The 14,306-nt window shown below is 36.9% G+C and overlaps 1 protein-coding gene across 1 annotated transcript in view; it reads left to right on the top strand.

Annotated features, from left to right (window-relative positions):
* The window catches only part of FHIP2A (FHF complex subunit HOOK interacting protein 2A), a 34,679-nt gene that overhangs the window by 3,682 nt on the left and 16,691 nt on the right, over positions 1-14,306 (top strand). The window contains exons 2-5 of the mRNA XM_059899223.1: positions 3,760-3,838; positions 8,210-8,379; positions 10,071-10,175; positions 10,616-10,738. Of these exons, the coding sequence (XP_059755206.1) occupies positions 3,760-3,838; positions 8,210-8,379; positions 10,071-10,175; positions 10,616-10,738 (477 nt within the window). The remainder of the gene's footprint in view (positions 1-3,759; positions 3,839-8,209; positions 8,380-10,070; positions 10,176-10,615; positions 10,739-14,306) is intronic.

Raw genomic sequence — 14,306 nt, 5'->3', positions numbered from 1 at the left:
TCCTTAAAAATCTACTCTGCACTAGGAATTAAAACATCAGATGAAATATATGTAGTGTTTTCTTAAGTGTATTCTTTTCCAACAAGTGATCTTTAACTTTAGTCCTTTAGTCATTCAGTAAATATTTTATGAGCCCACCAAGAAAGCATGGCACAGTGCGAGTTCACAGTGAGAATGCATTGGGAGACAAAACAAAACACTGGTTAAAGTACAAGCAGTGCCCAAGAGTGTGGCCTAGCCCCTAGAGCCAGTCAGAGCAGGGTTCCAGGCTTGCCTCTGCCCCTTGCTTTTTCACTAGACAAGTTACTTAGTCTTTGTACATTTCAATTCCTCATTGTAAAATGGAAATAATTGTACCTATCTGATAGAATTGTTGTGAAAATTAGGATGAGATTGTGTATATGAAGTGCTTAATGCAGTGCCTGGCACATAGTAAGTGCTTAATAAATGTTAATCATTATTATTATTATCTGGATGATTGTTCAGCCAGTGAGTTCTATAGGAGGAGGGGAGTAAACACTTAGGGTTGGAGTAGTTGCGGAAGGCTCCCTGGAGGAAGTGAGACTTGAGCTGGACTTTGGAGAGGCAGAGAAGATAGGATGGGCGTCTGGAAAGTTGCAGCGGGGAAGAAGCATTTTAAAAGATCTGGGCATGGAATGTTCATGATACATGTGAGACTGCAGATGTGGCTTTGACAGCACTAGTTCTCATCTGAGTTATCAATGTAGGTAGGTCCTTTTGTGTGGTAGGCATTTTGGAGAAAGAGAGTCCGGGTTTCTAATTACAAGTAGTGTTTCCTTGGGCAGGTCAGTTAATGACTCAGGTGGTCTTAGAGTTTATTGTGAGAATTTAAGACCACATGGTAAGTGTAAACTTTGTAGCACTGTGCCTGGCACATAACTACTCATTAAATGGTAGCAACTGCTGTTTATTCACTCAGTAAACGTTACTGAATGCTTACTATTTGCCATCATTGACTTGGAAACTGGGGATTCAGTGATGAACAAGATGATATAATCTTTGTAAACTCATGGAGTTTACAATCTAGTGGAGAAGATGGATAACTCAACAATTACAGACATGGGATAAGGGCTGGGAGAGAGTGAGCAGTCAGTCAGGGAGCGGGTGCCGCAAATGTGTTTGGAAACGACTATAACCTCGGCAGGAAGTCTGGCAAGACTTCTCAGAGAAAGTGATATCCACGTTAGATATTCAGGTCAGTTTTTGGTTGAGATAGTGATCGATCGCATGAATTTTCAAAAATTTAATCTCTGTATTGTAAGAAGTTAACTCAAATTAGAATCTCCTCATGCTGATTCACACATCTTTTTTTTTTTTTTAACCCAGAGCGTAAATGTTTTTATGTAATGATAAAACATATGTCTGGCATGTTATAATTTGAAATGAAAGAGGCAAGTTTACTAGGAAGTTTTACCTAAATAAGAAAATTTATTCATGTTTGAACAAGATTGTTACTGAATTATTAGCAACTTAGAACTGTTTCACTGTCTCTGTAAATAGGTTTCTTATTTAAAGCAAATTTCTGCAAGAGATTCACAAGTAAGCAACACCATCCTGCTTTGAATTTGACTGTAACAGCAAAGGCCCCCGACACAAATCATTTAAGACCTCTGATTTAGTAACTTTCCTTGTAAATAGAGTTAAATCCCGTGGGTGAAATAATCTGGAACAAGGATGCTGTAATTCCATATATACCCTGGAAATTCCCTTGGAAAAATTTAACAAGTCATAATATTTACACATAAGAAACTAGGTACATTTTTTGAAACACCAAATTTCATTTGGGTTTGTCCCAATTGTTAATACATAATTAATTAACAATAATTGTTAACACTACATAAAGTTGGTGTGTAAAAAACCAGGCCCAAAAAACAAGAGGAATTTTATGTGTTTTGAGGAAGATTCTAAAAATAAGTAGCTGATTAAAACAGACTTTTAATCTAAAAATTTCAGGAAGATTATTTTCCCAAGTTAATTCTTTCTTTCCTATTTTTCTTTTTAATTGTTTTCTCAATATCCTACAAGTTATTTCTTTCCCCATGTTCTTGAATTATGTGATCCCAAAGGTTTTAACTCCTTTGTTAAAGATATTAAAGTCTTTTAAAATTTTTCATAGCATTCTATTTGGAAATGAGATGAATATTTATATTTTCTTAATTCAGTACTATTCAGAGTGGTACGAATATGCACAGATGAAAAAGCTAGCATTAAGATGTTGATGATTGCTGAAAATTTTTCAGGTCCATTTTTTTCCTAAGCACAGTTCATCTTCTGGATTGAAACACGTAAGATGTCATGACCAATCTTTATAATTTGCTCAAGAGTTTGGAAATTGTTTTGACAGGGTTTCGAACTTTGAGGTCCCTGCAGGAGACTCCAAGAAATCAAAATGGAACAAGTAGAAGTATAGGAGTAACATGACCTCTTAGGTCATCTGTTTAGATGAATATATGAAAATGGACGATTATGCTGCCATAGTTTAGGTTCCCAAAATAGAAACCTATTTGTTCTTTTTTTTTTTTATAAACTTACTTATTTTATTTATTTTATTTTTGGCTATGTTGGGTCTTCTTTGCTGCACGTGGGCTTTCTCTAATTGCGGCGAGCGGGGGCTAATCTTCATTGCATTGCGCAGGCTTCTCGTTGTGGTGGCTTCTCTTGTTGCGGAGCACAGGCTCTAGACGCATGGGCTTCAGTAGTTGTGGCACGCCGGCTTCAGTAGTTGTGGCTCGCAGGCTCTATAGTGCAGGCTCAGTAGTTGTGGCGCATGGGCTTAATTGCTCTGCGGCATGTGGGATCTTCCCGGACCAGGGCTCGAACCCGTGTCCCCTGCATTGGCAGGCGGATTCTTAACCACTGCGCCACCAGGGAAGCCCGAAACCTATTTGTTCTTAAGTAAACTGGGTCAACTCTGTACTTTCTGCCCAAAATGTATTGATGCTACTAGGACGGAGAGAGAGTTCTCTTTCTCTCACTCTTTTTAAGGACAAGAAAATGTTTTAGAAGGTACATCCAAATCTTTTTCTATCCATTTAACACCCATTTGAAATACTTGTAAATTTCCTATGAGATGGCTGAAGGGATATGATTTTGGGCTTAAAACTCCTGAAGTAAATTTCAAAATTAAAATGTAAAACATTTTTGACTTTGTGGAATTTAAATTGGTAGTGTCTTGTTCATGTAGTTATTTTGCTAAAAATATGCACTGTCTAATCTAGGCTTAAAAAGAAAAGATTCACTTCTGTATGTCATTGAAAATACGGAACAGTTTTAATCTGATTACAGGGTTGACTTTGGTGATGTGTAACTAATTACATAGCAGCCTTTTTTACTGTCTTGCATTTCAAAGTCCTAGGTACAAAGATCCCTGGTTATCGATAATTCCATTTTACTGATACTTTAGTAATAGAATATTGTGTTTTCATGTAACGCTGTTACTTTTGAAGCCATATATATAGTAACTGGTATCAGGGAGGGGAAAAAAACCCCCAATACTATAATGTAATAATAATGCTGATAAATGTGTTTGTCCTCTTTCTTAATAAATCATTTTTACTTTCTTGGATTTGACTCATTTTGTTTCTCTTTGATATTGACGTAAAGAATCAAATTAAAGCTCACCCCTTATTCTTATGCTGCTTTTGCATCATTAGTAGACAAATACAGAGTTATACTTAATGGGAAACTCCTAATGCCATTTCCTTAATTGCTGTGGTCTTTTTGTTTGTGTTTGTGTAGCTTGCACCTTCTCTTCCTTTACAAGAAGACTTTGTTTATCACTGGAAGGCAATTACCCATTACTACATAGAGACTTCGGGTAAGAAACAATGCTAATATTAATTAAACAGAAAATTTCTGAAATGCTAAAACACATTTCAAACTAGTTTTCAAAGTTATTTTACATTAAACTTATAAACAATTTATTTTACTTCTAATTCCTCTCGTAGATTCATTCAAAAGTATATCTGTTGAACACCTACTATGTGTAAGCGTTGTTCTAGGCACTGGGAAATATAACAATCAAACAGACAAAAATCTCTGTCCTAACAGAGCTTATGTGTTGATTGGGAGGAAGCGAACAATAAATAGACAGGTATACATAGTGTGTCAGATGATAAGTGCTAAGGAGAAGATGAAGCAGGCTAAAAGGGATAGAGGTGTGTGTTGGGGAGTGGGGGTCAGGGGCAGATGGCTATTTAAGATTAGAGAAAGCCTTGTTGCCCCAGGTGACTTCTGAGCTGAAGTCTGAAGGAGGAGGAAGCAAGCCTGGGGGCACCTGGGGGAGAAGTTCCAGGAGAGCACCCAGCGCACAATCCCTGAGGCTGGAGCGTGCAGCACTTGGCTTATACTAGGAACCACAAAGAAGTGTGGCTAGAGCAAGTGAACAAGGAGGGAAATGGGAGGAGGTGACAAAAGACAGGTGAGGGTGCAGATTCACACAAGGCCTTGTAAGCCATTGTAAGGGTTTTGGCTTTTACTCTAAGATGGGAAGCCGTTAGAGGGTTTTGAGCAGAGGTGTAACATAATCTGTTTTAAAGGAATCACTTTGGCTTCTGTGAGAAAATGAGATTGAAAGTATGCAGAGGTGAAGCTGGCAGCACAGTTAGGGGACTATTGTAATGGTCTGAGAGATGACGGTGGCTCAGACTAGGGTGGAGGTGTAAGAAATGATTGTCCTCTGGGTATACTTTGAAGAAAGCTTTGTTGGTGGATTGAATATTGGATATGAGAGTAAGAGTCATGGATAACTCCAAATGTTGGGGCTTAGGCGGTTGGAAAAATAGAAGGGCCACTCACTGAGAATGGGGAGACTGCAGGAGAAGCAGGTTTGTGAGAGCATTGTGGACATGTTTAGTTTGAGACGCCCATTATATATGCAATTGGATATGTCAAGTAGACAATAGGAAATAGGAATCTGGAATTTAGGGTAGAGGCCTAAACTAGACATATGGAATTGAGACTCATCAGCATGTAAGTAGGATTTAAAGCCTTGAGACTGGGTGAGATTATCTAGGGATAGCTAAGGATAGATGGAAGAGGGAAAGTGTTCAGGAACTAAGCCCCTGCACTCAATGTTTAGAGATTGGGAAAATGAGAATGACAGCAAAGGAGATTTTGCTTTTGCCAGTTCGGTAGCAGACAGCCAAGAGAGAATGGTGTCCTAGAAGCTGGAGGAGGAGAGAAGGATCCAAATGACAAATGATGTCAAAGCTGATGAAGGCTAGGAACCGATCATTGGATTCAGCCATGAGGAGCTCGTTAGTGGTCTTGATAAGAGCCCTTTTAATAGCAAGGAAGAGAGAGGAGACCTGATTGGAGGAAGTTTCAGAGAAAATGGACAGAGAGCATATATAGACAGTGTGTGAAGACTGCTCTCTTGAGGAGTGTTAGTGGAAAGGGGGGCTGAGAAATGGAGCAACAGCCACAGGGGAGATGTGGCACTGAGGGGGTTTTAATTTTTTTGTAAAGATGGAACATACTGCCATTTGTACTTTGGTGAGAATGATCGAGTGGAGAAGGAAAGGTGGGTACGAGAGTCATATGAAATCATTTCTGAGCCATATCCTTCAGTTGGCAAGTGGGGTATGGGATCCTAGTGCATTAGTGGAGGCTTAGCCTTCATAGACTTGTGGACAGTTCATCCATAAAATTAAGGCAGAAAGAAGAACATATGGGTGTAGATTCAGGAAAGGGGTAGACATGGTATAGGGAGTCTTTGGAAGTTATTTTCTGGTTGCTTCAATTTTTCTTAGTGAGTAGGCTGAAGAGTGAATATGGGGAAATGTGAATAAATTAGGTCAAAGGTTGGCAAAATTTTTCTGTAAAGTGTCAGATAGTAAATATTTTAGGCTTTGTAGGCCATACAGTCTCTGTTGCAACTCTTCAATTCTGTTGTTATCGTGCAAAAGCAGCCATCAACAGTAAGTAAAAGAATAGCATTCTTTTGTTCCAATACAACTTTATTAAAACAGATGGCAAGCCTGGGTCTGTCCCATGAGCTGAAGTTTGGCAACCTCTGAAGTAAGGAAATAGAGTAGCCTTGCTACATAGCGCTATGGGCTCCCTTGAGGAATGTATAGGTAAACGCTAGTGGATGTGCAGATTGGGCACATGTCTTTTAACTGAAAGGAAACATGAAAAAAAAATAGTTGATCTGATAAGCTGATGGGGTCGTAGATAATTCTTCTTTAAAAGAAAGAAATTCTTCATATTTGTATAGTAAGTGAAAATCAGACTATCTATATCTGTATATACACCTTTAGGTGTAAAATATAATTTCTACCTTAATTTGGATGTTTAGACAGCAGATCTACAGAAAAGTTTTTTGAGAGGAGCTGCCTTTTCAAATGACTATTCTTAGCCCTTGTGAATTTTTCACCCCTCCATGGTCTTAAGGAAATGCTTTACAGGAAAGCCTATGAGTTCTTGCTTTAAATGATTTTTTTGCAGTCTCGTAGCAGAAACAAGTGTGTGCATTACAGTAAAGTATGGGACAAAAAGGTGCATCAGGCACAGAGAGAGAAGGAAGAAGGGAGAGATAGGAGGCAGTGTCTGACCTGGGCTTTAAAGGATGAGCAGTAGGTTTTGAGGTAGGTAAGGAGGGCAGAGGCATTTCAGATAGAAGGAATAACTTATGCAAAAGCACAGGGATCTATAAACATGGTTTGGGATGAGAGTGGACGGCAGAAACTACATCTTCTTGAGAGCTAGGATTTTAATCCCATCAAGTCGAATTTACAGTTCATTTATTTCTCAAAAAAAACGTCATTTTGATTATTTTTCTCCATAAATAAGTGTAATCAGACCATGCTTAAATATTCATTCTTTCCTGGAATGTTGATATAAAGTCTGCAGTAAAACAGGTGAAAAAACATTTTTAAAAAGCAAATTTCAAATAAAATTACACACTATTTTTTATTAGCCCTAGACTACTCATTTTAGAAGAATATGAAGTAAGACATCATAAGTTAACATTTCTTGAATTCTTACAATGTGCTAAGGCACTGGGCTTTACACAGAGTATTTCATTGAAATCATACGATAGCACTTACTGGTGTTGATTAACTCCATTTTACAGATGTTGGTGCTGAGGCTTAAACAGTTTGCCCAGGTCATCCAGCTAAAAGTGACAGAGCCAAGATTTGAATTCAAGTTGCCCAACTCCAGGTCTCATGCTCTTAACAACTGTCCCATACTATATCAAATTTGATACATATATGTCCTCCTGGGAAACAAGAGTGACCCTTCTCTTTCCATTGTTTTCTCCATAAGGCTTTAGTATTATGGTTTAGTCTGTGTGTGTGTATATATAATACATACATGTGCATATGTACAGACAAAGCTTTAAATCATCAGATACATAGTATACCAGGATTGTGTAGTGTAAACTGTAGCAGTGCTAAGTAAAGGAGAATAGAGACGTAAATAGAGACGTAAAAAAGAACTTGTCATTCCCTAATATATTTTGTATTTAGACATTCTATAAAACTTCACATTTTATTGAGAGTAATTTAACCCTTATGTAATAAAGATAGGTTAATAAAACCATGTGTTTTTGATATGTAAAAAGTATCCATGAATTTTTATTTTGAAAAATCAATATTTTATAAGAATTCTCCTGAGAAGCAGCTTTTACTTTGGGAGTAGGTATCTGCTAATGAGAGGAGAGGTCAGAAATTTTTAATAGAGGGATTTTCTTTGGGCTCCTCATGTTTTCAAATCTGGAGATGAATTGGGGACAGTAAGTGCATTGTTACAAAGCAGTGCAGCAGTGAGCAAAAACAGAACCTGTCCTCTCCTCATATCCTACGTTATTCAGCTTAACATTCACGGCCAACCTGTTTCTATATAAAGAGACCTAAAGTTTAGATCTTCTGAACTGGCTAATTGAAAAAAAATTTTTTTAATTATAAGTGGGTACAAAATTCTGATGTTACTTTTATTTTTTCTGATCGTGTTCCCATTCCCCATATAAATGGCTCCTTTTCTGAATTACGTTGCGTGAATATTAGCTTATAGACTATCTTTCAGAATATAGATTGTTTTTGAATAAGATATAAACCTCACTTAAGTGTGTGTGGTTCAGATTTTTCTGTTTGAATAGGAACAGGGAAATATAAAGAGTATTTTAGGTGCAAATGTGCAGATAAAAATGTTTGAAAATTTGATGAATGTTTTTATTGTTTAGATGATAAAGCCCCAGTGACAGATACAAATATTCCATCTCATCTGGAACAGATGTTGGTTATCTTGATACAAGAAGAAAGTGAACGGGAATTTGGAGAGACGGGGCCATGTATGGAGTATTTACTTCATCACAAGATCTTGGAAACATTATATACCTTAGGGAAAGCTGATGTAAGTTCCTAATCCACGTGACGTTCTTGGGCATGTAATATATGTATTCATGTCTTAGAGATAAAGAAGCTGCCAAGCACTAAATTTAATTGTAGAGTTGTGTATTAAATATGGCAGGATTCAAGTCAGTATGTGGAAAAAAAAGAAAATGGTATGGCCTCTGTGAACGTGACTTTCGAAGCTCCCAAATGCTCTAGACAACAACTGGTACTTAGGCTGCTTAGAATTACAGTGTCAACATTTGTGAAAATAAACTCAAGTGCAGACGCTCAGAATCAAAGGAAATGAGTAGGAACCCAGTGAAAATTGGGTTACAAAAATAGGAAGTATTTTTCATAATCCTGAAAGAAAATATCACTGATTATTCTGACATTAACTCTACTGATGAGTGGAGCCAGTTTCAAGTAAGTCTCTTTGGTTAATCTTCCTCCTCTTTAAAAACTAGGAAGTGATCACCAAGGGGCCTCCCCCAGCTCTAAAAATCTGTGGTTCTGTTCTGTGAATTTCTATAATATATGATGTGAAAATCAAACTAGAAAAACCCCAAGCTAATAGACGTGTTTAAACACCAAATAGAATTATGAAGTAGTATTGAAGACAATTTCCTTTTAACTAAATCTGTAATACTCCATTTCATTTCTAGGTTAAATTCATTCTGTTTATATTTTCTAGGCAACATGTTTGCTCCCTAACACCCTCCGATTCATTCCACTCCTCCCTTCTGTTTCCTGTTCCATGGAGAGAGGGGTTATGCAACATTATATTAAACAAATATTAATTGACTTTTGAGCAAATATTAGTAATTATACTACTAGGAAATTTAGTTTGATATTGGTGATTATAAGTATTGTGTTTTACCTGAATAATTGAAGGTATTTGCTATCTTAAAATATTATTGTGCTTAAGATTATAGCTTATGCTATTTCCAGGTAACGTGTCTATGATGATGTTTTGGAAATACTTCTTTTGTGACTATATTTTAAATCTGAGGCAGAATAAGCAGGTTAACTATAGAACATATAACCTTGTTAACTCATACTCTCTTAATCTACAACATGAGGAATCATCAGGTATACCTACTTTTCAGCAAATATTTAAAACAATTGGCATGTTATCAAAACTTATTTATTAAATATTCATTGCCTATAGTAATCATAATGTAAATAATTTTGCAACTAATTTAGAACAGCATTGTTAGAATAAATCACAGCAGTTTATACATAGGATTCCTTTATTTACATAATATGTGTTAGAAGGCTTCATTTCTCCTACACGTGTATGATGGAAGGTTATTGATTACCTGTCAGTAGCGTAAGCGATAAGATTCTGCCTTTGCTTTGGCTGGGGAGTTTCCTGTTACCCTAGCATTTAGAATATAAACAGGTTGGCATTGCCTGAGCCAAACTCCAGTCTCCATGGCACATTATCACCAGGCTATTTGTAATTACATCAGCCTGTGGTCTCATACACTATATTATAGTCCCAGATGTAATTTTATTTATACAATACCAGTCAGTAATAATTTCATGGAGAATTTTATTCTGATAAAGTCATTGACTGGCTAATTGCATTGATTTTTGAAGGTGGAATATATTCATGTACATTGCCTCTCCTATTTTTTAAGCTTTTAAGTAAGTATGTTTGCGTTGTCTGTTTTTTTCTTGTTTGCTTTTCTTTTCTCCTACCCCTAGTGCCCTCCGGGGATGAAACAGCAGGTTTTGGTGTTCTATACCAAACTTCTGGGGAAAGTCCGGCAGCCACTACTTCCACATATTAACGTGCATAGGCCAGTGCAGGTATTTTGTTCCCTTTACACAAAACTTTTCAGTTTGCTTCTTTTCGTATAGAAATAATTTTATATGATTTTTCTAAAATAACATGCAAATTAGCAAATACTTGAGCTTTCTTTATGCATGACGATGTATTAAATGCATTTCATGTCTTTATATTTCTCTTTTAAAATTTTATACATTAATTTTACCATTTACTTATTTCCATGACATCTCAAGGAGAGTTTATTATATAACTCATTAATTTTTTAGAGTAACATATTTGAAAAACTTACTGCTAGCAAATTTATTTTGATATAGGTGATTGTAAATAGTGTTCTTTCTGAAAAATGCAAGGTATTTGCATTATTTGAAAATTTTAAATATCCTGAAGGTAAATGAATGGCTGTTTACATGTTTATAAAAAGTAACCTAAGTTTAAACATTTGTTTTAAATTTTTTGACAGAAATTAATTCGACTGTGTGGTGAAGTCCTTGCAACGCCAACAGAAAATGAAGAAATTCAGTTTCTCTGCATTGTGTGTGCAAAGCTGAAACAAGATCCCTACTTGGTTAATTTTTTTCTGGAGGTATGGTATACTTCCTGTCAACCTTCAAAGTATGTGTGTATTAAAATTATTATGAGAACTGAATTCTGTGAATAATATTAGAAGGAATTACTTCTTTGGGAATCAGATAGCTTGTTTTACTTCCCAGAATTTTCATTTAAGAGCACTGTTTTATTTTAACCTGAAATCTCCTGAGAAAAACGATTCTCAAAGAATGTGATTGAGCCAGATGTATGGGGCAGTATAGGGGCTGGACAAATACAAAGCCAAGGCTTAGAAGGAGTACAGCTTGAAGGGCAAATCAGGGAGAGAGAAGTCACGGGAATTTATAAGCTATCATATTTTCAGCCAGGCTTGCTCAAGTGCAGAGTGTGGGTAACTTGACCTGGGGTAAGGATGGTGTGTGCAGATTTGGACAAGATGCGAAGCATCATGAGTTACCTCCCCACCCTGGTGTAACAGTTGGAATTGCTCTATTATCTTGTACTATCTTTTCATAGCTGTAGTCACCGAATCATAGTTTACTTAATTGATATTTGGATTTTATTTCCAGTTTTAAATTAGAAAATAACTTTTATGTATTTCCTGCTTTCATTTACTTTTTTTCAGCAGTGAAGTCATTTAGGAATATATTAGAAAAAATGTTGTTTTTTTTGTTAAAAAATGTTTTTTCTTCTTTATTTTTTTTTTTTTTCAGATTGAGGTATAAGTTAGAGTACAACTCAGTCTTTCCGATCCACCATTCTATGAGTTTGACAAACACAGTCGTGTAACCACCAACACAATCAAGATATGCAGTAGCTCCATCACCTTACCATATGTCCTTTCCTGGTCATCCTGTTTCCACCTCTGCCCCAAGCAATCATTGATCTGTTTTCTGTCCCAAGTTTTCTCTTTTCCAGAAAGTCATAAAAATATAATCAGCCTTTTGAATCTGGCTTTTTTTTACTTCATATAATGCATTTGAGAGTCATCCATGAGTTTGGTCCTTTACATTGCTGAGTAGTATTCCACTGTATAGATGTACCACAGTTGTTTATCCATTCACCAGTTGAGGGACTTATGGGTTGTTTCCAGTTTGGGGCAATTATGGATGAGGCCACTGTAAACATTCACAGATTTTTGTATGGATTTAGATTTTCATTTCACTTGGGTAAATACCTCAGAGTAGGATTTCCGTATCATGTAGTAAGTGTATATTTGCAAAACTCTTCCCGAGTGGGTTTTTCATTTTGCATCCCATGGACACTGTATGAGAGTTCTGTTGTTCCATGTTCTTGTCAGAGTGGGTGTTGTCAAGTTTTTTTGTTTGGTTTTTAAAACTTTTAGCCGTTCTAATAGATGGGCTCATTTTTTATTCACTTTATTTAATAAGTAATTCAGGATCTTATTCTGCACTCTTACTGGAGGTAGGTAAACAATGAAGCTGCAAAATTGCATGAATTTAAATTTCTAGGTTATTGTTAAGGACTATGAATGCCTGATTTTCATGGTATGCATCATATTTTGAAAGTTTGCTTCAACATGGCTGGAATAGCCTTATGATATAAATGTATCAAATATCTCGATTTGACTAAGCATGAGATTTTTCTTCTCAAAGTTTTTTACTAAAGTTTTCTTAGATACCTAAGTTACTTTTTTTTTTTTAATTTTTATTTATTTATATTTTGGCTGCATTGGGTCTTCATCACTGCACGCGGTCTTTCTCTAGTTGTGGCGAGCGGGGGCTACTCTTCGTTGTGGTGCGCAGGCTTCTCATCGCGGTGGCTTCTCTTGTTGCGGAGCACAGGCTCTAGGCATGCAGGTTTCAGTAGTTATGGCACGCGGGCCGTAGAGCACAGGCTCAATAGTTGTGGTGCACAGGCTTAGTTGCTCCCGGGGCATGTGGGATCTTCCCGGACCAGGGCTTAAACCCGTGTCCCCTGCATTGGCAGGCGGATTCTTAACCACTGAGCCACCAGGGAAGTCCCGATACCTAAGTTACTTTAGATGCAGTAGATTTTCTTCCAACCTTAAGCTTTAAGGAGTTTTTCTCAGAATCTCCGAAACTTGTTTCAGAAGTACACAGCCATAGATCAGAAGCAGAGAAAATTTGCGAGCATATGTATGCCTGCCTGTTTTCAGAGAAACATTTACATTTCGACCTGAATACCAAGAACACCTTTCTGAATTAGCGTCATGACTGCTGTAATGCAGCATGTTTATAGCACATACTTCTCCAAAGCCTGAGGTGCTAGGTATCTCCATTTTCTGAACTGATCGGACTACTTATACGCTTTTAATGTCAGTTATTACAAGCTCCCTAGCATTAGAGTTATTTATATGCATTTTATTTTTTCTTCCTGGTCAGTAAGCTCCTTGAGGACAAGGACTCTATCTCATTAATCTTTAGGTCCCCACAGCTTCTCTGGTATCTAGCACAATGCAGAGTAACTTTAATTAACTCTTATTGAATGAATGAATCTTTAGAGAAATGCAGCTTTATTACTGGTAAGTAACAGATAGTAATAGAAGTACTTTGCAGTTCTTGAGCGTATGTATCCCCTGAAATCTAATTTCTCTGTTCATTTATATCAGCTAATAGATACATCTGCTGTGAATTAAGTGCAGATAGTAGATGAGTTAGAAACATTTTTGCCCTAAAGGAGTTCGTAGTCTGGTGATGAGGGTAAGACTAATGTTCAGATACTATAAGGTGAGTATCATAAGAAAGATACCCCCTAATGCCCCCTAAATGTTCATAGGATGAAGAGATTACATCGGCCCTGGTCATTAGGAAAGGCGGCACGGAAGAGGTTGTCTTTGAAATGAGCCTTGACAGATGTTTAGATAAGAAGGGGTGAGCATAAGTGAAGGAGTGAAGATATGAAAGTTTGTGGTGTGTTGTTCACATAGTTTAACTAGGCCATGTGGTAAGAAAAGGGCCTAGACAGATAGGTTGGAATTGTCAAAGGCTTTGAATGGCAGGATGAAGAGTTTGTACTTGCTTGCAGAGCTTTTTCAAAATGCAGATTCCTTGGTTCCACCTCCAGATATTCTCATTCTGGAGGTCTAGGTGAGACCCAGGAATCTGCATTTTTATCAGGCCCCACAGAAGACCACAAGGCCAACAGTCCTGAGTCACACTTTGAGGAACACTAGTTTAGGGAGTGAGTGCTGTTCTAGGATTACTCTTCCTCTTGCCATTCTTATCCCAGGTGCCACGCCCAACAATAGTATTAACATTTTAGATGGAATAAAATGTTCTACATTCATAAAGACTATGATATGCAATTGACTTTATAGGAAATAGGGAAGTTGTTTGGGATATTCATTGTAGTTCCTCAGAATTGTTTTCTTTTAATATATGTGCTCTGAGCTCAATTTCTCAAGAAGATTGGTCTAAACTCTACTTTTAATAGTAATAAAGTGATTTATAATAACTATCATATAACTTTGGAAGTAGAACTTTGAGTTCATTCAGCATTTAATGCACTTCTGTGATGGGTGAAACACTCTGATAGGCCCTGCAGAGAAGCGGGTTTATGATGAATTCTAACTTGTGTGAGTGATTTGACTTTTGCTCTTGTGTTTAAATGGAAAGCAAGAT

This window comes from Balaenoptera ricei, chromosome 16, assembly GCF_028023285.1.
Source record: "Balaenoptera ricei isolate mBalRic1 chromosome 16, mBalRic1.hap2, whole genome shotgun sequence".
NCBI lineage: Eukaryota > Metazoa > Chordata > Mammalia > Artiodactyla > Balaenopteridae > Balaenoptera > Balaenoptera ricei.
The sequence above is the reverse complement of the archived record's forward strand: the minus strand, read 5'-3'. Positions and strand labels throughout refer to the sequence as shown.